Genomic DNA, 26554 nt, shown 5'->3' on the forward strand with positions numbered 1-26554 from the left:
ATGCTTAAGTCTGTCCGAATCATGTTAGCAATTGCCGCATTTTATGATTATGAAATTTGGCAGATGGATGTCAAAACTGCATTCCTGAATGGATTTGTGGAAGAAGTGTTGTATATGATGCAACCAGAAGGTTTTGTCGATTCAAAGGGAGCTAACAAAGTGTGCAAGCTCCAGCGATCCATTTATGGACTGGTGCAAGCCTCTCGGAGTTGGAATAAATGCTTTGATAGTGTGATCAAAGCATTTGGTTTTATACAGACTTTTGGAGAAGCCTGTATTTACAAGAAAGTGAGTGGGAGCTCTGTTGCATTTCTGATATTATATGTAGATGACATATTACTAATTGGAAATGATATAGAATTTCTGGATAGCATAAAGGGATACTTGAATAAGAGTTTTTCAATGAAAGACCTCGGTGAAGCTGCTTACATATTAGGCATTAAGATCTATAGAGATAGACCAAAACGCTTAATTGGACTTTCACAAACCACATACCTTGACAAAATTTTGAAGAAGTTCAAAATGGATCAAGCAAAGAAAGGGTTCTTGCCTGTGTTACAAGGTGTGAAGTTGAGTAAGACTCAATGCCCGACCACTGCAGAAGATAGAGAGAATATGAAAGATGTTCCCTATGCATCAGCCATAGGATCTATCATGTATGCAATGCTGTGTACCAGACCTGATGTGTGCCTTGCTATAAGTCTAGCAGGGAGGTACCAAAGTAATCCAGGAGTGGATCACTGGACAACGGTCAAGAACATCCTGAAATACCTGAAAAGGACTAAGGATATGTTTCTCATATATGGAGGTGACAAAGAGCTCATCGTAAAAGGATACGTTGATGCAAGCTTTGACACTGATCCGGACGATTCTAAATCGCAAACCGGATACGTGTTTACATTAGACGGTGGAGCTGTCAGTTGGTGCAGTTTTAAACAAAGCGTTGTAGCGGGATCTACATGTGAAGCGGAGTACATAGCTGCTTCGGAAGCAGCAAATGAAGGAGTCTGGATGAAGGAGTTCATATCCGATCTGGGTGTCATACCTAGTGCATCGGGTCCAATGAAAATCTTTTGTGACAATACTGGTGCAATTGCCTTGGCAAAGGAATCCAGATTTCACAAGAGAACCAAGCACATCAAGAGACGCTTCAATTCCATCAGGGATCTAGTCCAGGTGGGAGACATAGAGATTTGCAAGATACATACGGATCTGAATATTGCAGACCCGTTGACTAAGCCTCTTCCACGAGCAAAACATGATCAGCACCAAGGCTCCATGGGTGTTAAATCATTACTGTGTAATCTAGATTATTGACTCTAGTGCAAGTGGGAGACTGAAGGAAATATGCCCTAGAGGCAATAATAAAGTTATTATTTATTTCCTTATAATCATGATAAATGTTTATTATTCATGCTAGAATTGTATTAACCGGAAACATAATACATGTGTGAATACATAGACAAACAAAGTGTCACTAGTATGCCTCTACTTGACTGGCTCGTTAATCAAAGATGGTTATGTTTCCTAACCATGAACAATGAGTTGTTATTTGATTAACGGGATCACATCATTGAGAGAATGATCTGATTGACATGACCCATTCCATTAGCTTAGCACCCGATTGTTTAGTATGTTGCTATTGCTTTCTTCATGACTTATACATGTTCCTATAACTATGAGATTATGCAACTCCCGTTTACCAGAGGAACACTTTGGGTACTACCAAATGTCACAACGTAACTGGGTGATTATAAAGGAGTACTACAGGTGTCTCCAAAGGTACATGTTGGGTTGGCGTATTTCGAGATTAGGTTTTGTCACTCCGATTGTCGGAGAGGTATCTCTGGGCCCTCTCGGTAATGCACATCACTTAAGCCTTGCAAGCATTGCAACTAAATGAATTAGTTGCGGGATGATGTATTACAGAACGAGTAAAGAGACTTGCCGGCAACGAGATTGAACTAGGTATTGGAATACCGACGATCGAATCTCGGGCAAGTAACATACCGATGACAAAGGGAACGACGTATGTTGTTATGCGGTCTAACCGATAAAGATCTTCGTAGAATATGTAGGAGCCAATATGGGCATCCAGGTCCCGCTATTGGTTATTGACTGGAGACATGTCTCGGTCATGTCTACATTGTTCTCGAACCCGTAGGGTCCGCACGCTTAAGGTTATGATGACAGTTATATTATGAGTTTATGCATTTTGATGTACCGAAGGTTGTTCGGAGTCCCGGATGTGATCACGGACATGACGAGGAGTCTCGAAATGGTCGAGACATAAAGATTGATATATTGGAAGCCTATGTTTGGATATCGGAAGTGTTCCGGGTGAAATTGGGATTTTACCTGAGTACCGGGAGGTTACCGGAACCCCCCGGGAGCTAAATGGGCCATGATGGGCCTTAGTGGAAAAGAGAAGAGGCAGCCCTACATGGGCCGTGCGCCCCACCCCTCCCTTGGTCCGGATTGGACAAGGAGAGGGGGCCGGCCCCTCTCTCTCTTTTCCCCCCTGCACAAGTCCTATTCCAACTAGGATTGGGGGGGGGGGGATCCTACTCCCAGAGGGAGTAGGACTCTCCTGGCGCGCCCTATGTGGCCGGCCAGCCTCCCCCCTTTGGTCCTTTATATACTGAGGCAGAGGCACCCTAGAACACACAAGTTGATCCACGTGATCTATTCCTTAGCCGTGTGCGGCACCCCCAGCCACCATAGTCCTCGATAATATTGTAGCGGTGCTTAGGCAAAGCCCTGCAGCAGTAGTGCATCAAGATCGTCACCACGCCGTCGTGCTGATGGAACTCTTCCCCGACACTTTGCTGGATCGGAGTCCGGGGATCGTCATTGAGCTGAACGTGTGCTGGAACTCGGAGGTGTCGTAGTTTCAGTGCTTGATCGGTCGGACCATGAAGACGTACGACTACATCAACCAAACGCTTCCGTTGTCGATCTACTAGGTATGTAGATCATGCTCCCCCTCTCGTTGCTATGCATCACCATGATCTTGCGTGTGCGTAGGAAATTTTTTGAAATTACTACGAAACCCAACACTTTCCTGGTTTGCTAACCCATTTGTTCCCACTTAATCCGAACCAACTATTCATTTCCCAACCCAAGCAGCCCCGATTGCGGTCATGGCTGCCACTGGCGCGGTGGACGCGAGTGCTAGTTGTAGCACCTTGTTCATCGTCCTGAGGTTCCTGATCTCCCTGTTCCTATCAGCCATTTCCTCGATGAACTCGTCTCGGTCTTCTGTCACCTCCCGCAGCTTCACTCGTTCAGCTTGGATTCTCTTCTGCACGTATTCCTCCAGTACATCCTCCCACATGTAGACCTCGCACGCTCTCCTCTGAACCTGTACATAAAAATCAAGAAACAAGAGCAAAAGAATCTTTAGCCAGTGCAGGTACTGAACGTAATCTGCTACATTTTTTCTTATCTATATATTCTTACCCCATAGTTCACGCAGCTGAAGTAGAACTTGTCCTGCCTCGCCACCGCAGATCCAGCTTTCCTGGCGCATGGCATGCCGCATGCACATCGAAGTATCGGATTTCCAGTCGACATGTTCTTGCAGAAGAAGAGCTTTGTTCTTGCAGAAGAAGTGTTGTGCCGATTCATGTTCCATTCCACTCGTATCTATAGACCTTGAATTTATTGTATGCAGCTGTCTACAACCAACCATAGTACGCATGCTTTTGGCGCTACTGAAGGGGCAGTGTCCGGGTCGTGCCCATACAGCATGCCGGTCGAATAGTAAAGTTGTGAGGTCAAATCGACCTTATCTCTACTGCATCGTTGTTTGAGAGGAGTGCATGGTCGACTGGTCATTTTGACTCACCCGTGAGCTGTGCAACACTCTGGATAGTAGGGCATGGGCGACATGGCGTTGTGCCACTCCTCTCTAATTGATGCATGTTTTCTATTATTTTAATACGCCCACTTTCCCTCCTCATCTACTCCACGGCATACACTCCCTCTTCACATGAATTGGTTAATCAACAATTCTCCATTGGGAGAGCCTTAAACTCGTCATTGGTATCTCAGAGTCAGTTTGCCCCATTTTCATATCAACACTGAAAAAAACTATTTTCCTTAACCGTGTATCCCACTGAGAAACAAGTCAAAAAAACTGCATTATCATTCAGATAACGCCTCCCTTGGATCCCTCCTGCCCAGCTCCCACCTACATGTCAAATCAACTTAAACTGCTGCCCTGCTTGAACTCTCTATACGCTAGTACCTCAAAGCTGTATATAACTCAACCATCCCTACCTCGTTCTCCTACACACCAACGTCATGGATCACAATGCCGACGAGACGGATGCTCTGTTCACCGGCGAAGCCATGATGGTTTCCCCCGCACGCTCAACTGCCACTACCGTCATCCCCGTGAGTATTGCCACCGGCCTTTGCTTTCAAACTGGCATTGCAGAAATCATTGATATTTTGTTAAACCATATTAAATGTACATGCTCATCCATCCACTCTCAGGCCTATGACAAGTAAGCAGTTGTATGATGGATTTCTGGAGGACATAGAGCGTTACCCTATCGTAGTTGACGGAGACACCGTGTCATCAGTGAGTCTATATATAAAATCATTTAGATTTTCAAAACCATCCACTAGGTGTTCTTAATATATGTCTTCATTTGATAGGTGATCCTGATAGGAACTGTTTCACACTCTACTGTTCGAATGAATCACTGGTCCTTCGATCTACAGGATGCCACAGGGTTAATCAACATATCTTTCTGGTACTAATTTCATCGTCAGTAAACTCCTTGTATCCAAAGAACTTTAGAAACAATGCATTTAACCCTTTGCTCCATTTTTCTTGTTCTTCTGTCAGGCCGGAAACAACTTCGGACTTTAAACTTGCTTGGTCATCAAGGTCTGATTTATGTATTAAGATAAAAATAATAATTTGCAGTCCTAGTTTTTCAACTAGTTGGTCAACAAGCCCACTGTTTCAATCGTTACATCTTATTTGCAGCAATGGCGACTATGTTCAACTATTTGGCAAACCTGCCATGAATGACAGATTCCTTCAGATTAAAGCTTTCAAGATCAGGTTATTTTAAACCGCATCTTTTTTCTGTGTCATAAATTTTTCACATATAACATTCTTTTTTACACATAGCCATACATTTTAAAAATATTGCAGGTTAATCGAAAACTACAATGACACCACGCACCACTACTTGTATACCATACACACCACATTAGACATTCGTAAGAGAAACACCCACAAGGTAATTCTTCGTGTTTTTTATAAAATGTACCTAAATGATACATACATTCTTTCTCACATACATTACCTCTCATAGGCAAGAATGGAACCTGACTCCACAGCATCAACTGTTTTCCCAAAGGGGCCGTCAATTACCCCGTCGGAGGTGCCCTTGCATTCGTCAACAAAGGACAAGATATTTGCCATCCTGCAAGACCCAGCTTACCGGTAAGTACTGTATGGCTGGTACATAAAGTTCTTTGATTATTACGAAAGCTAAATGCAATATCCTGAACTAAGTTCCTTTGACCATTAAACATGTATATCCACAAATCTCACAAATAACATATAGGTCCCCGTGCCATGCACGACCAACAGTTAAAACATAAAGTTCCATGATCCATCCAAAGGATAACTCCATTTTTTCTCACATTTGCCCTAACACAGCGATATTCAGCATGGCGTTAGCTTGAAGTTAATCCGTAGTGCACTGGACATCAGCCAGGACGAGATAATGTAAGACATCACATCATTAAATTCATTTAGCCTATTTCCTTATTCAACTTATAGTTGACACATTTTCTGATTACAACTTGGCATAATTAACCAGGCAAGTCATTACGGAGCAAATCTACATTGGGATGATATACACAACTGTTGATGACAACCACTTCAAGTCCTCCATCTGAATTGGTCGATTATCCCTGTGTTAATTATTAGAGTTAAATAATGTACTTGAGTGTCAGACATTTATGGTTAAGCCATTCTATGGATTTTCAGTTAGACCTATCATGATTGTAATATTTATTTCATCACTTTAGCAATTCTCTCAGTTATTTTATTATGTGGTTTCCCTTTCCCAATTCTCTCGGTTATTTTATTATATGTGGTGTCCCACATCAACACTTTATTACCTGGTGTGCCATATCAACACCTTTTTCCTGGCGCACCTACTGGATAGGTGCCAGTGTGCCACCCTTACACCCCATACCACCCTTCTTCCCCAAACTAACATCTGTCGTTCTCTATCCACCATGGACATTGACCAGATAGATTTTTCATCTCACTTAGATAACAATATTTTTAGTGAGATTTTCATCAGGCTGGGATGCACTAGATCCCTTGTTCGTAGTTCTGTAGTGAGTCCTAGATGGTTTGAGATCTGTACCTCCCAGCAGTTCATCATGGAGTATGCTCGCCGCAATGCTCCAGCCGTCCTCGGATTCATTGCTGCATTCGAGCGCCTCTTCGAGCTGCACGTACGTCTTGTGGATGTCGTTGCTTCCCCTCCTAATCCAGGACAAGCTGCTCTACTTGCTAGGGTCGACGTGGCAACCTTTGCCATGGAGAACATGCTTGCATCTGAAGCAGGTGAGTTGCTCGTCTTGGTCAGAGGTCTCGACGGCAGGTTCTTCTCTATCTGTCCAAATCCTCCATTTTCTCGGTTATTCTTAGCCCCTAGAATGCCTAGAGTCCCCCTGTTCCAACATCAGCACACCCTTAATTTATATGGTCAATTTGGTGTCATTCTCATTGACAGCAGGCCTAATTTTTCGTTCTTTGTTAAGCAAGCAGCAGGCCCTTTCGTCCGTTCTTATTCTGGTTTGAGTTTCAGTTCAGTTGTTGACCTATATGTCCACGTTTGCATCCTAAAAAACAACGAATGGTCACGCTTTGTTTCTCCACCGCTTCAAACTCCTCCTGGTAATGATGGACCATTGTTCCATTGGGATCCATACTGTCTCCTAGTTGGTTCCAATCTATACATGATGTATGTGGTAGGATTTGTGGTTTGCTTCAACATAGATACTTTTGTCTTCTCCACTGTCCAGTTCCCTGTAAGTGTCACTTCCTGCTTTGATTACCACATCTCTAGGAGCAGTTCAGGTATCATATCATTTTTTCACAGTGACAATCTATCACTTCGCACATGGATATTATCATCACGAGAGCATGAAGAAACAACATGGTTTCCTATGTCAGAGATAAACCTTGCATCATCCTTTGGAAGCCGCTGTCAGCATCCCATGTGGCGTCAATTATTCCTTGGAGTTGATTTAGACAATGGCATTCATTCTATGCAAATCAGGTCATCTAGCATAGATTCGTCCTTTGTCTTCCTGAAATTTAGCTTTCATCATGCAATTTTCATTTTGGAGAACTCAAGTGGCAACGTACATGAGGTGCAGTACCTTGATGAAGATGGCGCTCTAAGGTCTATTGTTTCTCTTACAGAGCATTGGCCACCAGTGGTTAATATGCCTAATCATGATGCACCATAGAGATAAACATGGCAATGGGCGTGACACCTGTGTATCTTCCTATTCAAATTTATCTTTCAGTACTGTCCAATGTAATATCTTATTATGTTCCTGGTTTGTAATCTCCGAATACTATTCGACTTAGTAATCCCTATGTATTTTTAGTCTTTGCTTTCCTATACATAATCCATTTAGCGAGAAGAATCATTTTCAAGCTCATTTTGTTGCACCATGTATTTAAATGTATTGAGCATTTGTTCCGAACTTTGAATAGGAAAAAACTGACTATTATGTTGATCCACTTATGATATTTATTTCTGTTGAAATATTTTCGGTGTGAAGATATAACGATATAGAACAGAAAGACTTGTGGAGTATGCCAGTCCAATGTTTTTTTGGAGCTTGACATAATATATCAATTGCTGAACTCCCGAACTACTTTTTGAATTTATTTCTGATTCCGCTAAACATTTAAACACTAAATTTTAAGGGCCTAGCAATGCGGTACAGTTATGCCACATAAACCGCTCAAGCCAATTCAGTGATATATAAATTAAGTGTGCCACGCGTTTTATCAAAGCACTTGGATTCTTTGTGAATGATTGTGAAGTTCATTAGTTTCGACCTCTCAGGGGCGGAACACGCATGAATAAGTTTTTCTATCCTAAGCGATGAAGTGTGGTACACTTTTTAACAAAGTACTCAGATAGTTATGGATGATCTTAAAGTCCTTTTCATTCGTCCTATGAAGTGCGCAACGTGCATGAATAACTTTTTGTATTCTAAGCGTTTAGAATATTTCCTAAGACATTTTGAAACCTATACCTCAAGTGTGCCACACTCCATTAGTTTCATATCATTCCTCACACTCCAGGGCAATTTTCCTAGAGTTATTGAATCGATTTTAATGATGTTAGGGTGATTCCCAATCGAGGTCTGAATTTTGGGCCTTTCATTAATAAAAATGCGATAGGTCCTTCGCGCAGTGTACCTTATGTCCACACACCGCTTTATATGGTTTTAGAAAATTAATGATGTTTCTTTAAGGGCATCCGCACCCAATAGCCATGAAGGGCTCGTTTCGTATACATTAATCGCGCCTCGCAGTTTAGCAAAGTACTGACATTGTTATTGAGCCCTGTAAAGTTCTTTCAGGTCGACTTCTCAAGTGAGAAACCTGCATTAACAACTTTTCCAGCAGAAAAGGTTGAAATAAAGTCGACAAGCCCTTCGTGTCGAATTAATTAATTGCACCACATGCCTTTTAACAAAGTGCACAATTTGCTACGGATGATCTATCAAGTGTTGGGAAACGTTGCATGTAAAACAAAAAAATCCTACTCACAGGCAAGATCTATCCATGGAGAGTTGGTGAGCATTTTCACACCCTTGAAGACCGCTAAGTAAAAGCGTTTATCAACGCGGTTCATGTAGTCATACATTATCACGATCCTTCCCTATAAAATTCCGAACACACGACACCTCTGTGTGCTGCAAACGTTCATCTCAATGACGTCCTCTCCTTCTTCACTGGGAAATTAGTAGATTCGTCCCGCAGCAATACAGAAACTAGACGGGTGATATACTAGATGGCACGGGATTCCTTGGTTAATATTGATGTGTCTTATGTGCTATTCCTGCCCCTATATTTATAAGTTCAGCCCTGGTGGTGCCGGGGCTTGGAGTAAAAGCCTCATCAAAGTGGCTTTTACACGAAAGGCAGGATTCATTCTCTTACTGCGGGACCAGACGCCATGGTTCCCGTTGTCTGGACCCAGACGCCACGGACCGAGGGGATTGACCACTTGACCCAAAGAAAGTGTTCTCGTGCCCAAACACTTAGGGAGACATCTTAAACACCTTTGATATCAAACACTATTATCAGCTATATTAATCTTTACCTCCTGAATATTCCGTAGTTCCTCATCATGACCGTGATGTCATCCAGAACTCCGAACAAAATTTGTTCACCAACATAGATAGCTCATATAAGACTATATCTTGAACAAATGTTAATCGTGCGGCCCCATACGGGTTTGAACGCTACGTAGACATTACCGATACGCCTATCAGTCCAATAACAAGTAGCCGAACATGGATGACAACATACGTAATTTCCATTGCTATCTTAATTGCTCGAGATTCGATCGTCGGTATCTTCATACCTAGTTCAAACTCGTCACCGACAAGTCTCTTTACTCGTTCTATAATACATCATCTCGTAATTAACCTGTTAGTCACTTTGCTTGCAAGCTCCTTCTTCTGGTGTATTACGGAGATGGCACAGCGATACCTCTTCTTCACACGGAGTGACAAAATCAAGACTCGACAAATGCAAACCCAACAGACACATTCGGAGATACATGTAGAGCATTTTAATAGTCACCGAGTTAGGCTGTGACGTTTGTTAGCACACAAGGTATTCCTTCGGTATCCAGGAGTTGCATGATCTCATGGTCAAAGAAACATGTATATGACATTAAGAATGAAGTAGCAATAAACTAAACGATCTAACGCTATGCTAACGGGTGAGTCTTCATCATCAGATCATCCTCCTTATCATATGAATGACCTGACCTCGTTATCAAATGACAACTCATGTCTATTGTTAGTAAAACATCAACCATCTTTTATCAAATAGCTAGTCAGTTAGAAGCTCACTATGTACACGGGATTTGGTTATGTATCCAAACATGTGTTCAAGATTTCGGTCAATATGATTCTAGCATGAATAAAAAAACCTTTCATCATGATTAAGGAAATATAATAATAACAATTTTATTACCGCCTCTAGGGAATATTTCCAGCTGTCTCCCACTTTCAAATCTAATTAATATAATAATAAGGAATATAATAAGGAAATATTAATGCCCGTAGTTCCCATCAACATATGACCAATACCCAAAAGAGTTTACTAGAGTAAAAAATCTAATTCACATCGCCCACCTAAATATTTCTAAGGTGTGATCATGTTTTGCTTGTGAAAGATGGTTTTATTCAACGGGTCTGAGACATCTAGTCCCATTTGTACTTTGCAAGAATCTATGTTTACAATGCTCTGGATAAGGCTACTTTAGCTAATTGCCCCTACATTTATTACGTTTCCATACTGAGACCCAAAGCGATATTTATTGGTGACAAAGCTGTCATCGACTTAACCCTTTAAGACGAACTATTTATCACCTCCATAGCAGAGAAACATCTCGGTTTTTCTTTTAGCATAATTTGTTGAGCGATCTCTAGTTATCCACCCCTAGAGCACTCTTGTATCCCCTTGCCAGACACGTGGCAAGGCACACTTCTGGTCTGGTACGCAGCATGTCATGTTTTATACTCCCTCTGTCCGGTAATACTTGTCGGAGAAATGCATAAAAATGAATGTATCTAGAACTAAAATACATCTAGATACATTCATTCCTCCTACCAGTGTTTCCGGACGGAGGGAGTAGAACCTATGGATGTGACAGAGGGAATCACTTTCACTATCTCTCTATTTTTATGTTGTGGTTGGTCTTTGAGTCTTACTCAATTTCACACCTTAGAACTCAGGCAAGAACTACCGAGGTCTCAAGCAGCGTTCATTTTGAGCTCATTCAAAATCATGTCAATATATGTGCTCTGTGAAAGAATTATCAGGCGTCTTGATATATCCTAATACATAAGTAGATCTACCGAGGTCTTTCGTTCAAAAAGGTCCGTTAGAACAACTCTTTATGCTTTGCAGAAAATTATAATTCAGTCCTGATAAACAAGTATGTCATCCACATTTACTTCAGGAATTGCTGTAGTGATACCACCCAATTTTAACATAGGTACAGACTTCACCATAAGTATGTAATAGAACAATATGCTTTATGTATAGAACAATATGCTTTGATCACCTCATCAAAGCGTATATTATATCTCAGTGATTCTTCCACAAGACCAACAATGGATCGCTGAACTTGCAGAATTACGGTGAATCATATACTTTACACGTGTTCACTTGTACCCTTCGATGATGGTATACTACTTATGCGCTTACATATGTGTGAGCGGAGCTACAGATTGATCGAGTATGAGTCCAAGATGAAGAGAACAACTCCACAATCCAAGAGGTATGCTTGGAAGAGAAGAATGAACTGTCAAGAAGAAGGCGAGGTTCAAGCAGCACCGATGGTAGTCTGCAAGAAGCCACGGTACAAGCCCATGCACATGGCCGAATTCATCAGTGCGCTTGATACCGCGACCACACATGCTTAGGTTACCCGGTTCACAAGGCTGCCTCTATGGAGCTGTTTGGATTTTTCCATGTAATCCCAATTCTCCACTCCTTAACCGTTAGTCCTGTGGATGTATAAATACTCCTCCCCATTCAGCAATAGCCAATAATGGATCTAAACATTTGAGCTTAGATCATGTATCTCCCTTTGTGGGATTCATCTTGAGAAAAAGAAGACTCCATTGGAGTACAAGACCTCCACTTGTGGAGAAGCATTGCCCAATTGAATCATCAAGACCTCATCTCCTATGGGATTTGGGAAGAACTCTACCTTGTATCTTTCCATTTGATTGTTCATGTATCTTGTGGATCTTGTGTGTTTGTTAGTCTAGTGGATGTTTGATTGAACTTGTTATTGAGTGTTTCTCTTGTGTTTTCATCTCTTGTTCTTGATGGGAAAATTCCCTAGAGGGAATAATAAAGTTGATATTATTGTAATTCCTTAATCATCATAAGGGATTAATATTAATTCCAGAATTGTATTGACCAGAAATTTGAATATATGTGTGAATACATAAACAAATACTGTGTCCCTAGCGAGCCTCTACAAGGTTATCTTGTTTCAAACATAAATGATGATGTTTTTTGTTAAGTCCTTTCTGAAACATAAATATTCAAGTGTCGTCCTAACCGAAGTTGAGAAGTTCTTAGTGGCTTACACATTAAGTGCGCCTCCCTCTTCGTAGAAAGTACTACATAATGGTATGAATGGCGGTCATCACAAGTGCGCAACGTTCATTGAGAACGTTTCAATCCGAACTGACAAAGAGGTGAATAAGCACTTCGTGTCATATTATTAAGTGCACCACATGCCTTGGCGGAGTACTAATGAACTTGTGTACGCTCGAGAAATTTGTCTATGTATAACATATGAAGTGCAGAGCATGCATGAATAACCTCTCCTACCCTAAGTGGAAATTTCATTTGCTAAACCCTTTATAAAGTGCGGAATATGAATAAGCACTGTGCGCCATATAATTAAGTGCACCACATGCATTAGCGAAGTACCCAAGAAGTCGCGTACATTCGTGAAAAGGTCTATATGTTTGACATATAAAGTGCGGAAGGTAGATGTATAAAGTATCTCACTCAGGCGACGGAGTTCACATGACCTCGAAGTACTCAAGAAGCTTTGTACGCTCACGAATTTTTTTATATGTTTGACATATAAAGTGCGGAAGGTAGATGGATAAAGTGTCTCTATCAGGCGATGGAGTTCACATGACCTCAAATGCGCCACACGCATTTGTAAAAGTTCCGTGGAATATTATGGAAACGGTGTTTTCATTTCTGGTCGACCTCTAAGTGCGGAAGAATTCAAAGATAACTTTCTATTAATTAAGCCCTACGTGTGCTCCAAGTTAAGTGCGCCATTCTTTCTGGTAAAGTATTGAGATTCATATAAATGACGTTTCAGACATAAATGGCGATGCTCTTTGGTTAGTCCTTCCTGGTCGACACATAAGTGCGAGATTATGCATGAATAAGATTTTCATTAAGCCCCACATGTCGTCTAACTTAAGTGCGACATTCCTTCTATTAAAATACTAAGATTCATATGGACATTGTTAAATTCCTTTCTGTTTGGCAACTCAGGTGTGGAACGTGCGTGAATGATGTTTCAAACATAAATGATGAGGTTCTTTGCTAAGACCTTTTTGAAACCTAAAGATTCTAGTGTCGTCCTAACCGTAGTTGAGAAATTTTTAGTGACTTATACATTAAGTGCGCCTCCCTCTTCGTGAAAAGTACTAAGAAAGGTAGGACGGGCGGTAAAGTTCTTTCCGGTTGGCATCTCAAGTGCAGAACGTTCATTGACAACGTTTCAATCCAAAATGACAAAAAATTGATTCAGCACTTCATGTCATGTAATTAAGTGCACCGCATGCCTTAGCGGAGTACTTAAGAAAATGTGTATACTCGAAAAAGTTCTCCATCTATGACATATGAAGTGCGCAGCATGCATGAATAACTTCTCCTACCCTAAGTGGAAAATTCATTCGCTAAGCCCTTTATAAAGTGTTGAACGTGAATAAGCAGTGCGTGTCATATAATTAAGTGCACCACATGCATCAGCGAAGTACTCAATAAGTTGTGTACGCTCGAGATAGTTCTATATGTTTGACATATAAAGTGCGGGAGGCAGATGGATAAAGAGTATCTCTCAGGCGATTGATTTCACACGCATGAGTGTAAGTTCCTTGTAATATTATGCAATACGGTATTTTCATTTATGGTGGAACTCTAAGTGCGGAAGAATGCACGGATAACTTTTCCACTAAGCATTACGTGTGTTCCACATTAAGTGCGCCATTCCTTCTAGTAAAGTACCGAGATTCATATAGATGTTGTTAAAGTTCTTTCTGTTCAGCAAATCAATTGCGAAACATGCGTGAATGACGTTTCAAACATAGATGATGAGGTCCTTTGATACCTCCTTTCTGGTCGACCTCTAAGTGCGACATATGCACGAATAAGTTTTACATTAAGCCCTACTTGTCGTCTAACTTATGTGCGCCATTCCTTCCAGTAAAGTCATAAGATTTGTATGGACGTTGCTAAAGTTCTTTCTCTTCGGCAACTCGGGTGCGAACGTGCGTGAATTATGTTTCAAACATAAATGATGATGTTCTTTGCTAAGTCTTTTTTTTGAAACCAAAAAGTTCAAGTGTTGTCACCAAAATTGAGAAGTTATCAGCGGTCTATACATTAAGTGTGCCTCCCTCTTCGTGGAAAAAACTAAAACATGGTATGAATGGCGGTAAAGTTCTTTCCGGTTGGCATCAAAAGTGCACAACGTTTATTGACAATGTTTCAATCCGAACTAACAAAGAGGGGAATAAGCACTTCGTGTCATATAATTAAGTGCACCACAAGCCTTGGCAGAGTAGTCAAGAACTTGTGTACGCTCGAAAAAGTTCTCTGTGCATAACATATGAAGTGCAGAGCGTGCATGAATAACTTCTCCTACCCTAAGTGGAAAATTCATTTGCTAAGCCCTTTATAAAGTGCGAAGTGTGAATAAGCGATGTGTGTCATATAATTAAGTGCACCACATGCATTAGCGAAGTACTCAAGAAGTCGCGTACGTTCATGAAAATTTCTATATGTTTGACATATAAAGTGCGGAAGGTAGATGTATAAAGTGTCTCTTTCAGGCGATGGAGTTCACATGACCTCGAAGTACTCAAGAAGTTTTGTACGGTCGCGAAAATTTCTATATTTTTGACATATAAAGTGCGGAAGGTGGATGTATAAAGTGTCTCTCTCAGGCGATGGAGTTCACATGACCTCAAATGCGCCACACGCAGTTGTAAAAGTTCCTTGGAATATTATGCAGTACGGTGTTTTCATTTCTGGTCGACCTCTAAGTGCGGAAGAATGCACATATAACTTTTCAATTAACTAAGCCCAACGTGTGCTCCAAATTAAGTGCGCCATTCTTTCTGGTAAAGTACCGAGATTCATATGAATGACGTTTCAATCATAAATGGTGAGGTTCTTTGGATAGTCCTTCCTGGTCGACGTATAAGTGCGAAATTATGTACAAATAGGTTTTACATTAAGCCCTACATGTCGTCTAATTTAAGTGCGACATTCCTTCTATTAAAGTACTAAGATTCATATGGACATTGTTAAATTCCTTTCTGTTTGGCAACTCGGGTGTGGAACGTGCGTGAATGATGTTTCAAACATAAATGATGATGTTCTTTGCTAAGTCCTTTTTGAAACCTAAAGATTGTAGTGTCGTCCTAACCGTAGTTGAGAATTTCTTAGTGACTTAAACATTAAGTGCGCCTCCCCTCTTTGAAAGTTATTAAAACCATCGTAGGAAGGGCAGTAAAGTTCTTTCTGATTGGCATCTCAAGTGCAGAACGTTCATTGACAATGTTTCAATCCTAAACGACAAAAAATTGATTCAACACTTTATGTCATATAATTAAGTGCACCACATGCCTTAGCGTAGTACTCAAGAAAATGTGTACGCTCGAAAAACTTCTCTATGTATGACATATGAAGTGGGCAACGTGCATGAATAACTTCTCCTACCATAAGTGGAAAATTCATTCACTAAGCCCTTTATAAAGTACGGAACATGAGTAAGCAGTGCGTGTCATACAAATAAGTGCACCACATGCATCAGCGAAGTACTCAATAAGTTGTGTACACTCGAGAAAGTTCTTTATGTTTGACATATAAAGTGCGGAAGGCAGATGGATAAAGTGTATCTCTCAGGCCATGGATTTCACATGACCTCAAATGCGCCATACGCATTAGTGAAGGTTCCTTGTAATATTATGAATTACGGTATTTTCATTTCGGGTGCGAACGTGCGTGAATTATGTTTCAAACATAAATTATGAGGTTCTTTGCTAAGTCTTTTTTTGAAACCTAAAAGTTCAAGTGTCGTCCTAACCAAAGTTGATAAGTTATTAGCGGTCTATACATTAAGTGTGCCTCCCTCTTCGTGGAAAGTACTAAAACATGGTATGAATGGAGGTAAAGTTCTTTTCGGTTGGCATCAAAAGTGCACAACGTTTATTGACAACGTTTCAATCCGAACTAACAAAGAGGTGAATAAGCACTTCGTGTCATATAATTAAGTGCACCACATGCCTTGGCGGAGTAGTCAAGAACTTGTGTACGCTCGAAAAAGTTCTCTGTGTATAACATATGAAGTGCAGAGCGTGCATCAATAACTTCTCCTACCCTAAGTGGAAAATTCATTTGCTAAGCCCTTTATAAATTGCGAAAAGTGAATAAGCGATGTGTGTCATATAATTAAGTGCACCACATGCATTAGCGAAGTACTCAAGAAGTCGCGTACGTTCGTGAAATTTTTTATATGTTTGGCATATAAAGTGCGGAATATAGATGTATAAAGTGTCTCTTTCAGGCGATGGAGTTCACATGACCTCAAAGTACTCAAGAAGTTTCGTATGCTCACGAAAATTTCTATATTTTTGACATATAAAGTGCGGAAGGTAGATGTATAAAGTGTCTCTCTCAGGCGATGGAGTTCACACGACCTCAAATGCGCCACACGCATTTGTAAAAGTTCCTTGGAATATTATGGTGCACCACATGCATTAGCAAAGTACGCAAGAAGTTATGTACGCTCGGGATAGTTCTATAGGTTTGACATATAAAGTGTGAAAGCTAGATGGATAAAGTTTCTCTATCAGGCGATGGATTTTGCATGACGTCAAATGCGCAACACGCAATTGTAAAAGTTCCTTGGAATATTATGGAATACGGTATTTTCAGTTCTGGTCGACCTCTAAGTGCGGAAGAATGCACAGACAACTTATTAAGCCCTACGTGTGCTCCAAATTAAGTGCGCCATTCTTTATAGTAAAGTACTGAGATTCGTATGGATGTTGTTAAAGTTATTTCTGTTTTGCAACTCGAGTGCAACATAAATGATAAGGTTCTTTGGTAAGTCCTCACTGGTCGACCTCTAAGTGCGAAGTCATGCACTAATAAGTTTACATTAAGCACTACGTGTCGTCTAACTTAAGTGCGTCATTCCTCCTAGTAAAGTACTAAGATTCATATGGACGTTGTTAAAGTTTTGTATGTTCGGCAACTCGGGCGCGGAACGTCCGTGAATGATGTTTCGAACATAAATGTTGAGGTTCTTTTCTAAGTCCTTTTTGAAACCTAAAAATTCTATTGTCGTCCCAACCGACGTTGATAAGTTCTTAGTGAATTATACATTAGGTGCGCCTCCCTCTTCGTGAACAGTACTACAAAAAATGGTATGAAGGGCAGTAAAGTTCTTTCGGGTTGGCATCTCAAGTTCACAACGTTCATTGACAATGTTTCAATCCGAAATGACAAAAAGGTGAATAAGCACTTCGTGTCATTTAATTAAGTGCACCACATGCATTAGCGTAGTACTCAAGATCCTGTGTACGCACGAAAAAGTTCTCTATGTATGACATATGAAGTGCGTAGCGGCCATGAATAACTTCTCCTACCCTAAGTGAAAAATTTCATTTGCTAAGCCGTATATAAAATGCGAAACGTGAATAAGCATTGCGTGTCATATAATTAAGTGCACCACATGTATTAGCGAAGTACTCGAGAAAATTCTATACATTTGACATATAAAGCGCAGAAGGTAGATGGATAAAGTGCATCTATCAGGAGATTGATTTCGCATGACCTTAAATGCGCCACATGCATTTGTAAAAGTTCCTTTGAATATTATGGAACATGATATTTTCACTTCAGGTCGACCTCTAAGTGCGGAAGAATTCACGGATAACGAGTCCATTAAGCTCTATGTGTGCTCCAAATTAAGTGCGCCAACATAGTAGTAGTATAGCTTGTTGGAGTAAAACATGTACTTTTGATTTTATTTATCAAAAATCCTGGTTCATCGCATGGTTTTGTTATCATAACTCTGTTTCATCAAGTTTTATTCTGAAAGTGATATGAGATTTTAGCCAAGCTGTTTTTAAATTTTTAAGCAGGCATGTAATTCAGGCAATAGCTGAGCTCCCAGCCTCCTTAGACTGGCATGGGCACATCAATAAGGGCATGGAGCCCATCAAAGAGGAGGTCGGAGCGGCGTTGGACCTAGATCAACTCATCTAAATCAAGCGGCCGGCTATGGCTGGGAGTCCCCAACACTCCACCTGGACGGCGTCGGCTGGGAGCTGCGACAGCTCCACATGCAATGGCTGGCCGGGGACCAGACCTCGACAGGAACGTGTTGCCCTTTGAGCCGGTGCAGAGCGACAAGTTCGTAGCATCGTTATAGTTTTTTGCACAAAGATAGACCCTGTAGTACTACTGATCAGGTGAAACACATCGATGTGGCACTGGTACTGAACTGAAGCAACGATTTGTTCAACAAAATATGATCCAAATAGAAAATGAGTGCGCATATTAGTTTCTATAACAAGGAATCGTCGCCGGTTTTGTGCCATTCATGTGTTTTTTCCTATATATAGGATTGCTCTTTCGTTTTTGTTTGTCAAGATTTGAAATGGTTGTGGTAGTTAATATCTCTGTAGGTGTTCTTTGACCTCGAGAATGGCAACCGGGAGCTCAAGAGCGACGTCAAGGACCTCTACATCAACCTCGGGCAAGTAAAGACATGTTTGAAGTGGAAATGTATCCATTACCGTTAGTTGTTATTGTCAACGATTTTTTTGGAGAAGAACTAATAGTATGATAGTGAAGTAATCTAATTCAATTTCCTTTTTCATTGCAACCACTTAATTTCAATCGGGTCAAAATAAAAAATCAAAGACAATTTTTTTCAGCCATAAGTAGAACACTGGAGCTAATTGATACATCATTTTGAAAATTGATACACTGTTGCAGGGAGATCAGCACACGCAGCGGTGGTCAAGGGCTTAGTGCCTGTTGACCTCGTCCGTGGCCGCTGTTGGTCGGTGAAGGAGGCATGCATTAGGTGGTGCAAGGGCATGCTGGTGACGGAGTCGCGCATCATGAGGCCGGGTGAGTAACGCTTGGGAACTGCCGGGCGCTCAAACTGACGCGAGATTGGGTTGGCGCGGTGACTCAAGGAGGAGGATGTAGTTATGGGGGAGGGAGTGACGACGGAGGGGCTTTTATGGCCCAACGAGACCCTACATCATAATCAAGGAGGACCCTACATCTAAAGAAAACAGAGCAGTCTATATCATTAGTCTATTACTGGATTTCTAGAAGAAGGAAAAAGGGAGAAATGGTTGTTTCTGCTACTCTACATTTGCTTTAAAATTGGTGTACATATATCAAGAAGAACTTGGTTGCAGAAGTGATCAAACATAACATTCAACACAAACACATTGGTTTTGTAATTAAATGCCTAAGATCTTATAATTTGAATTAAATTGTTTGATTATACAATCAGTTCACATTATTTGGTGTAGCATGCTGTTTAACATTTTAGAGTTCCATCCTTTTTAGTAACGAAATAATGATGAACTCATATTAGTGGATCCATAAAAGTGTATGCTATTAGTTTGACGAGGTTATATAGCAAGGCAATTCTTATTTGACGAGAATAATGAAAAACCAAGAAGCAAAAGAAGATAAATTTGGAAAGAAGAGATAATTTTTCGCTCGAGGGTGGGGCTGTAAGGAATCCGTGGCACGAGTAAACAAAAGCATCTTGGTCGCCATATAGAAAAACATCTTGGTTGCCTCCTCTCTATCTCGCCCATCTTGTTTCCAGGCATGGAAGAGAGGAGGGAGAGCCGAGGAGCATGGTGGCCTCTGGCTGTTGCCTGGGAAAAGGTAAAGGCCGTGGCACGACTGCCCGTCGCAATGCCGCTGCTCCTTGCGTGCTTGTTTCCCTCCTTACACCCCCACGTCCAACTCAATCTTCGGCTGCCGCAACGTCGTAGATGACCAAGTCTAGCGCCCGTGCCCGCCGCCATCTTGTGAATGGCCAACTGATAGCCGATGATGGGGAAGGTTTCGATAGTATGATAGTATGATGTGTGTTAGCTGATTGTCAAGAAAAAGATGTGAGTTAGTTGAGACGGCTTTATTCTTGGTTATTTTAGCTCCGTGAGTAGCATCTTAAATTTTTCCAAAATCCCCATGGCAACACACGGGCGTTTTACTAGTATTATTAGTTGCTCAAATGAATATGTCTAGCACTAAAATACATCTAATATATCTGTTTGAGCAACACATAATATGAATGGGAGGGATTAGGTGTAAATTGGAAGTGGCGGCCCCGGCAAGGCCTCGCTACTCGCTAAGACTACGTCCGAAACGGGGATGACACGGCTTGCAGCCGTGTAGCCAGTAGAGAAAGAGAAGAAACTTGATCGACGCGAGTGGATGGCCTTTTAGCTCCGGCTCCCACTCGGATTAGATAGCTACCTCGCTGGAGGTGGAATGGAAATATTATGCGGTACACAATATGTCAAGGCTGAGATTTGACCCTTCGGCAATGGAGAGATACACTCTGGGCCCACTCAATATTACGGTATCCAACATCGTGTGGCAGGTATAGCGACTAAGGTGTTAGTCGCGAGGATACCAGGATAGAGAGATACACTAAGGAGTTTTAGAATCAAAATCAGGATGTCGTATCCCTTGTTTGTAGGAGGGTTTCTGACGAAAGGAACAATGCTCTACTAGCCCCTTATTTTGCCAAGGATGTTCGTATGGCTCTATTTGATATTGGTGCTTTAAAGGTTTTGGAACTTGATGGGCTTTATGTAATTTGCAATCTGAATTGCGACCTATTCTCTTTCAATACTATGATTTTTTTTCCATAAAAAATACTATGAAATTCCATTCCCATTAGAATATTCATTGACATGTAAAAAAGAGGAAAGCTCTAATATGATAGAAAATAATAATCTATTTTAACCCATTTGCGAGAAAGCGTGAACTAAGAGACTTGAAATTTTGACTTGAACAATAAGAATTTACGATTTGTATAGTCGGATTGAAATTAGCAAGTAAATTGGTTGTCTTATTTTTAATATAAAGTATTGCAATATCTATGAATTACAAAATTCATTTAAGTGAAAAAAAGTGCATTACAGGCGTATGATCATTACCCATCAAGCAGGTTATTCTATTCCACCTCTATACATATAAAAAAACTAAAAGAGAATACATAATAATACAGTGAAACATTTATAGAACACCCATACCAAGCACACGCAAGGGAAACATAGACGGGCAAGTGAAATCCAATCCACGAAATAATTTAATCCATCGAAGATCAGTGTATCGATTGCTCCTAAAGATGGGAATGCGAAAGAAGATGTCGATGGATTCTATAGCGTGAGCATGCGGTGCACCCCCAAGGGTCTGCTAGACCGGTTGGTGCTCCCGGCTAGTTGGCGGGCGGCTTGGTGAGGTCATCGGATTTCTTGGTGTGTGTGGCGAGGTTGTAATTCCAGAGGAGTCATTATTACAAGGCATAAAGAGGGAGGTCATAAGCGCCTATACCTTAAAATAGTTTTTTGATGGATTCAGAAGACATATCTTGTAGAAAGTGTGTGCATGACCATGAGTCATTGTGTTATATCTCATCTACACCTAGTGTGAACATTGTTTAATAGATTGTAGCAGCAGTAGTAGCAATTCATGTTGTTTCCGATCATAGAACAGAACGGAAGAACTTGTATTTTGCACAATCATTTAGTTTCAGCTGTGTTTGTTCCATGATCTTAATCAGATTTCCAAACATAATAATGAAACATCTGTCACATAACACGCTGTCACACTGACAAGCAGTCTGTTTAAAAAGATATGGAATTCAAGGATCATCATTACATTTCCAATACACATCAGGACATTGAGTTTATGTCCGAAGTGCTTTGATTTGTTAAGCTACTCATCTAAACCACGATTCAAATGTTCTTTTGCATTGTGTCCTGATGTGTCCAAGTACGCCACACTTCCCGCACTTTGGTTCTTTCCTCTGCTTCTTGTTTGATCCGTCATTTGTTGGGCACTTCCCAGAGTTGTGTCCCTTTCCCCTGCAAGTTTTACAAAACTTGGTTCTTGGATTGCTCACTTCATAGCCTGGCCTAGATCTTGCGTTGGTAGGTCGCCCACGATCTCTCTTGCGAGATTCTATCCTCATTGATGATTTGAGATTAATGTCGCCTGCATCAACCCCGTTGATATCAATGTTTTCTTTACCTAGTATATCCTCTAGTCCTTTGCCATCTTTCTCAGTTGCTTTTTCTTTGAGATCATCCCTTGCATCTGACAGCCTTACCATTGCAAGGTCGAAGGCCTCAGGGTTGCTGTCACCCATCCTTACAATATCAAGAGCTGTTGTGTAAAGTGTTGTATGCCTGAAGGTAGTTGATTCCAGGATAGGGCTGTGTCCCTTATATGTTTTCAAGTGCACAGGTAAATCTTCACATGCGTTTTTAGTCCACCTCCTCATGATGTGCTCTTCTGGTATCTTCGTGAATTTCAAGTGTGCCATTACCTGAAACATTAGTTAGCACGTTTTAAACAGATTCAGTAATGGTCTTCAAATTCTAACATAACCTTTTAAGGAAAACATTTTACCCGGATCGCATGGCAGCAGAGCAAACCCATATGCTCATACATTCCACACTCGCATTTGAAGATATTCTCAGGTTGATGCACTTTGACATTGTAAGATGTTTTTGACCAGCTCTCTCTCCGCTCTGCAAAAAGGTGTGTGACACAATATGTATCGTTTATGACCAGAGTGTTCTCGATGTAGTAGGATGCAGATTTGAAGCATGCTTCTTGGAACTGTTTGAACAGCGCAGATGTGTAAACCTTCGCAGCATGCCTCTCCATAGGCAAACCGGTCTTGAGCACTGTGCTCACCTATATTAAGAACAACGAAAATTATAGTCAGAATTGTTTGTCCCAACAGTTAGAAAAAGTAAGCTAAGTACTTAGTATTTAGTACAGTTAAGGCCATTAAACACACCAAGTGGCTTTTCTTCTCAGCAAAATTTTCTTCTGAATCACGATCAAACTGAAGTTTCTGGTAGTTCCTAACAAACATGTGCATTGAGGCACCAGCAGGTACAAAATTCTTCAACATGTGGTTAGCGCTCTCTGACCGTTGGGTGCTTGTCATCCTCGCGCAGAATACACCTGCAAAATATGGCTTTGCCCATTTCTGTCGGAGCTCGTATATCTGTGTCAACATTGGGTGTTCCTGAAGACCATACTTTTGAATCAACTTTGCCCAAGCTGCTTCGAACTCTTCTACAGTGAGCATATATTCCAATATCTTGTGTAGTTCATCCCTGAAATCTTTGTTCTGTGTGTATACAGAGCCAAGGGATTCCTTTGCACGATGCAGCACATGCCATTTGCACCACCGGTGCTTCGTTCCAGGCAATACTTCAGCAATAGCCAACTCCATGGCACGGCATTGGTCTGATAGGAATTTTATGGTCAGTACGTGATAATGAAGGTACAAGATAAATTACATGTTTTGAAATGCATTAGGAGGCTCCAATTATTTACCTGTTAGGATAGTTACTGGTGCTTTACCTCCCATTAATGACACAAATTCCTTGAATACCCACTCGAATGATTCTTGCTTCTCGTTCCTCATCATAACGCCTCCTAATATTATGCTCTGGAAATGATGGTTGACCCCAACAAATAGTCCGAATGGCATATCGTACTGGTTTGTATGATATGTTGTGTCGAATGTGATTGCATCGCCAAACATTTTGTATTGGTATCTACTCCTTCCATTTGTCCACATAAGAGCCTGAATCTTGCTGTCGCCGTCGACAAGAACACTGTCAGCAAACATTGGGTCATTCTTCTTAAGTTCAGAGAAGAGCTGAACTGTTTTCCTTATGTCATCATCTGCAGTTTCTTGGTTCATCCTCTTGCACATGTACTTGAGAGCTCTCTTGTTGAATGGTACACTCTCCATTGATCCAAAGAAGCTTGCGATGACACAAAAAACCTTGGTTATCCCAATGTTGTTGCTCCTCAAGTGCTTGACAATATCTTTTGTGTGTGTGTCAATGTTCCTGTGTGATGGCCAATGTAGTTTCTCGCCACACGATGAGGACAAATGGTGGTTGTGTTCAGATCTAAAATCATGTATATACCATCCATTGTCGGCTGTGCGGTGTAGCCTGATCAAGGCTTGGCAGTTGCAGGCTACTGACTTTGTGTTTTCTTTCTTTGGCCTTCCCTGAAATTATAACGGTAGCGTAACATTAGTATTTTTAGTGGCTAAGAAGCATGTCATCCAAAGAATCACTTGATGCTGTCTATACTCACCGCACAGCCGCAAACGATGTCCTGAACGGTTCTGCTCTTCTTTGCATTTGTCCTAGATTGACCATATCTGATGCCAAACCCAATCTCCCAAGAATAAAGATTATAAAATTCAAATGCCTCCGCAAGTGAGTCGAACTCTCTTCCAATCTCAGGGGCGACAACTTGTCCAGGCTTCCTTTGAACAAATTCACGCATTGCTTTTTCGAGCGCACAGACCCTTCCCTGTTTAGGCTGCCGCTGATCTGGTATTTTCCCACGACGTATCCTGACAGAAATGAAAGTAAACTTCTCAGGGAAAGACTGAGTTATGTGGCGAATCTTATCTGCATTTTCATGAAAGACTAAGTTTCAATATGATTTTTGCAGAGCTATTTGGAGTCCTAGATGACCATAAAAAGCTGTCAGACCCCATAATTCCTCGCATGTAAAACTAACCATACTGCACATACAGCAGTTACCAGTTCATGGAGTTCTGAACTTTATGGCTGCTCAATGTTATATGATTAACGAGATATGCACACAAGCTACAAATGGTTCAGACCAAAAAGTTCAGTATGTAACCTAGATTAGAATCCAAAGTCCAAAAAACAGATTCAGTCCCAGCTTCCTCTACTGCAATGTAAATATTGCAGTGATTGGAGTTGCATATAGACACAGTTTCTTTCACTGAAAAAACCACCATGTTGACTGTAATCGCTGATAAGTTAGTGCAGTATGCAACTCCTTGTAATCGGTAACCATAAAGCATTCAACAGGATGCAAAGGAAAAGAACATGGAGACCTAAGCGGCAGATGTGGTTACCTTCTCTTCCATGGACATTGGTCAGGACGAGATTGGTCTGACTGAACCAGGTTTGGCTTGTTGGTTTGCTCTGACAGCGGCGACTCCAAGCATTCATCTCCTGACCAAGTGTATCCATCGAGCTCTGGCGTTGGCGAGCGGAGCTTGGCATCGTCGTTCTCACAATTCACCTCGCCGTCGGCCTCATAGATGGGGGAAGTTGGATCTGGTATGGTGGGAGAGGACTGAAATTGATCCTCGGTGTCGATGCCGCCCCCGCAATGGTTTCCGCCCTCCGTCCAATCTGTCTCTCCCACATACTCTTGTTCTTCTTGCTGGGTCCAACAGAGATTTGGATCTTGGGAAGGGATGGAGGAGAAGCTGTCCGCCGGAGGGCATGTGAGATGAATCGTTGAGGAACAAATATTTGAATGGATTGCTAATGGGTTTGAGCATACCTTAGAAGTAGTTGGGTGAACGATTCAGGCGCGAGGACCATCCGTGGCGGCGGCGTATCCATCGCCGGACGGGAGATCTTTTGCGGAATTCTCTCCGAAATCTCAGAGCTCTAGTCAGGAACTGGGAGCTATTCAAATTTTGAATGGTTTGCTCCTCCCACAGGGTGGGGTCGTTTCCACAGCACGGGTATGGGCCGCTGCTCGTATCTGAATACGTATGGCAGGAATGGTCTCTGTATTCCTGGCGTATTGGTTTAGGAAAAGATGCAAGGTGGGGTCGGAGAGAATTGCTACATGGGCTGCGGGTCCGGCTGGTGTGGATCCACACGCGCTCGCGAGCGGTTGGGATAGCCGCTGTGAACGGAACGCGAAAGTAAAAGGCTTTATCGCATCCCCAACGTCGTGCGTCCGCGGACGGTGACGCTCGGCGATTTCCTCCTTTTATTTGCCGAAAAGGATGGTTCCCTTTCTAAACAGAGGACGGGACAATATCTCCGCTTGGTTGAAGGGTCCTGTGTGCTCTTCAAACCAATCAGTTTGTGAACCATATGTCAATCGGGAGAGGGAGATGTGGGATCCAACGGCTGGAGGGAAGGATGGGTTGCGGAACTTCCTTGGAACATCATGTCCTCTTCCTCTTCGGCTACGCGCGCTGACTAGAAAGGCACGCTGTCGTCTCGCTTCTGAGCCTCCTGGTCGTGCGAGTCCCCTGGAATGGAAAACGTACGGGCTCTGCTCTTCTCTTCTTTCAGAGTCCCCCCTGCGACTGTGCTCCTTTCTTCCACACCTTGTGTTTCACTG

At 41.7% G+C, this 26554-nt stretch overlaps 3 protein-coding genes across 3 annotated transcripts; 2 read left to right on the plus strand and 1 right to left on the minus strand.

Moving 5' to 3' along the window:
• Positions 1-4308: 4308 nt before the first annotated feature.
• LOC147980917 (replication protein A 32 kDa subunit B-like) lies at positions 4309-5931 on the plus strand. Its single transcript, XM_087516990.1, has 9 exons — positions 4309-4400; positions 4483-4591; positions 4669-4766; positions 4862-4903; positions 5006-5083; positions 5177-5264; positions 5340-5470; positions 5690-5758; positions 5853-5931. Exons 1-9 carry the CDS (start codon positions 4309-4311, stop codon positions 5929-5931), a joined length of 786 nt encoding a protein of 261 aa, XP_087373116.1.
• Positions 5932-6126: 195 nt separating this feature from the next.
• On the plus strand, positions 6127-7524 carry LOC147980918 (uncharacterized). The gene is made up of 2 exons (XM_087516991.1): positions 6127-7331; positions 7374-7524. Exons 1-2 carry the CDS (start codon positions 6127-6129, stop codon positions 7522-7524), a joined length of 1356 nt encoding a protein of 451 aa, XP_087373117.1.
• Positions 7525-22097: 14573 nt separating this feature from the next.
• Positions 22098-25815, minus strand: LOC147980919 (protein FAR1-RELATED SEQUENCE 5-like). Its single transcript, XM_087516992.1, has 7 exons — positions 25754-25815; positions 25317-25676; positions 24515-24779; positions 23735-24425; positions 23187-23644; positions 22790-23080; positions 22098-22706 (listed from the first exon to the last, which is right to left on the minus strand). The coding sequence occupies exons 1-7, from the start codon at positions 25813-25815 to the stop codon at positions 22098-22100; spliced, it is 2736 nt and encodes a 911-aa protein (XP_087373118.1).
• Positions 25816-26554: the final 739 nt, after the last annotated feature.

The sequence above is a fragment of the Triticum urartu genome, chromosome 3A (genome assembly GCF_056163025.1).
Source record: "Triticum urartu cultivar PI428250 chromosome 3A, HENAU_Tu73, whole genome shotgun sequence".
Classification (NCBI taxonomy): domain Eukaryota; kingdom Viridiplantae; phylum Streptophyta; class Magnoliopsida; order Poales; family Poaceae; genus Triticum; species Triticum urartu.

Excerpts from the sequence above, each read along its gene's own strand:
- LOC147980919 (XM_087516992.1), bottom strand. The coding sequence starts at position 25,815 with ATGGATACGCCGCCGCCACGGATGGTCCTCGCGCCTGAATCGTTCACC. Across the intron at positions 24,780-25,316 it reads CAATGTCCATGGAAGAGAAG|GATACGTCGTGGGAAAATAC; the intron begins GTAACCACATCT and ends CATTTCTGTCAG. Across the intron at positions 24,426-24,514 it reads ACATCGTTTGCGGCTGTGCG|GGAAGGCCAAAGAAAGAAAA; the intron begins GTGAGTATAGAC and ends TTATAATTTCAG.
- LOC147980918 (XM_087516991.1), top strand. The coding sequence starts at position 6,127 with ATGTGGTGTCCCACATCAACACTTTATTACCTGGTGTGCCATATCAAC. Across the intron at positions 7,332-7,373 it reads ATTCATTCTATGCAAATCAG|CTTTCATCATGCAATTTTCA; the intron begins GTCATCTAGCAT and ends CCTGAAATTTAG.
- LOC147980917 (XM_087516990.1), top strand. The coding sequence starts at position 4,309 with ATGGATCACAATGCCGACGAGACGGATGCTCTGTTCACCGGCGAAGCC. Across the intron at positions 4,904-5,005 it reads AAACTTGCTTGGTCATCAAG|CAATGGCGACTATGTTCAAC; the intron begins GTCTGATTTATG and ends TCTTATTTGCAG. Across the intron at positions 5,265-5,339 it reads GTAAGAGAAACACCCACAAG|GCAAGAATGGAACCTGACTC; the intron begins GTAATTCTTCGT and ends TACCTCTCATAG.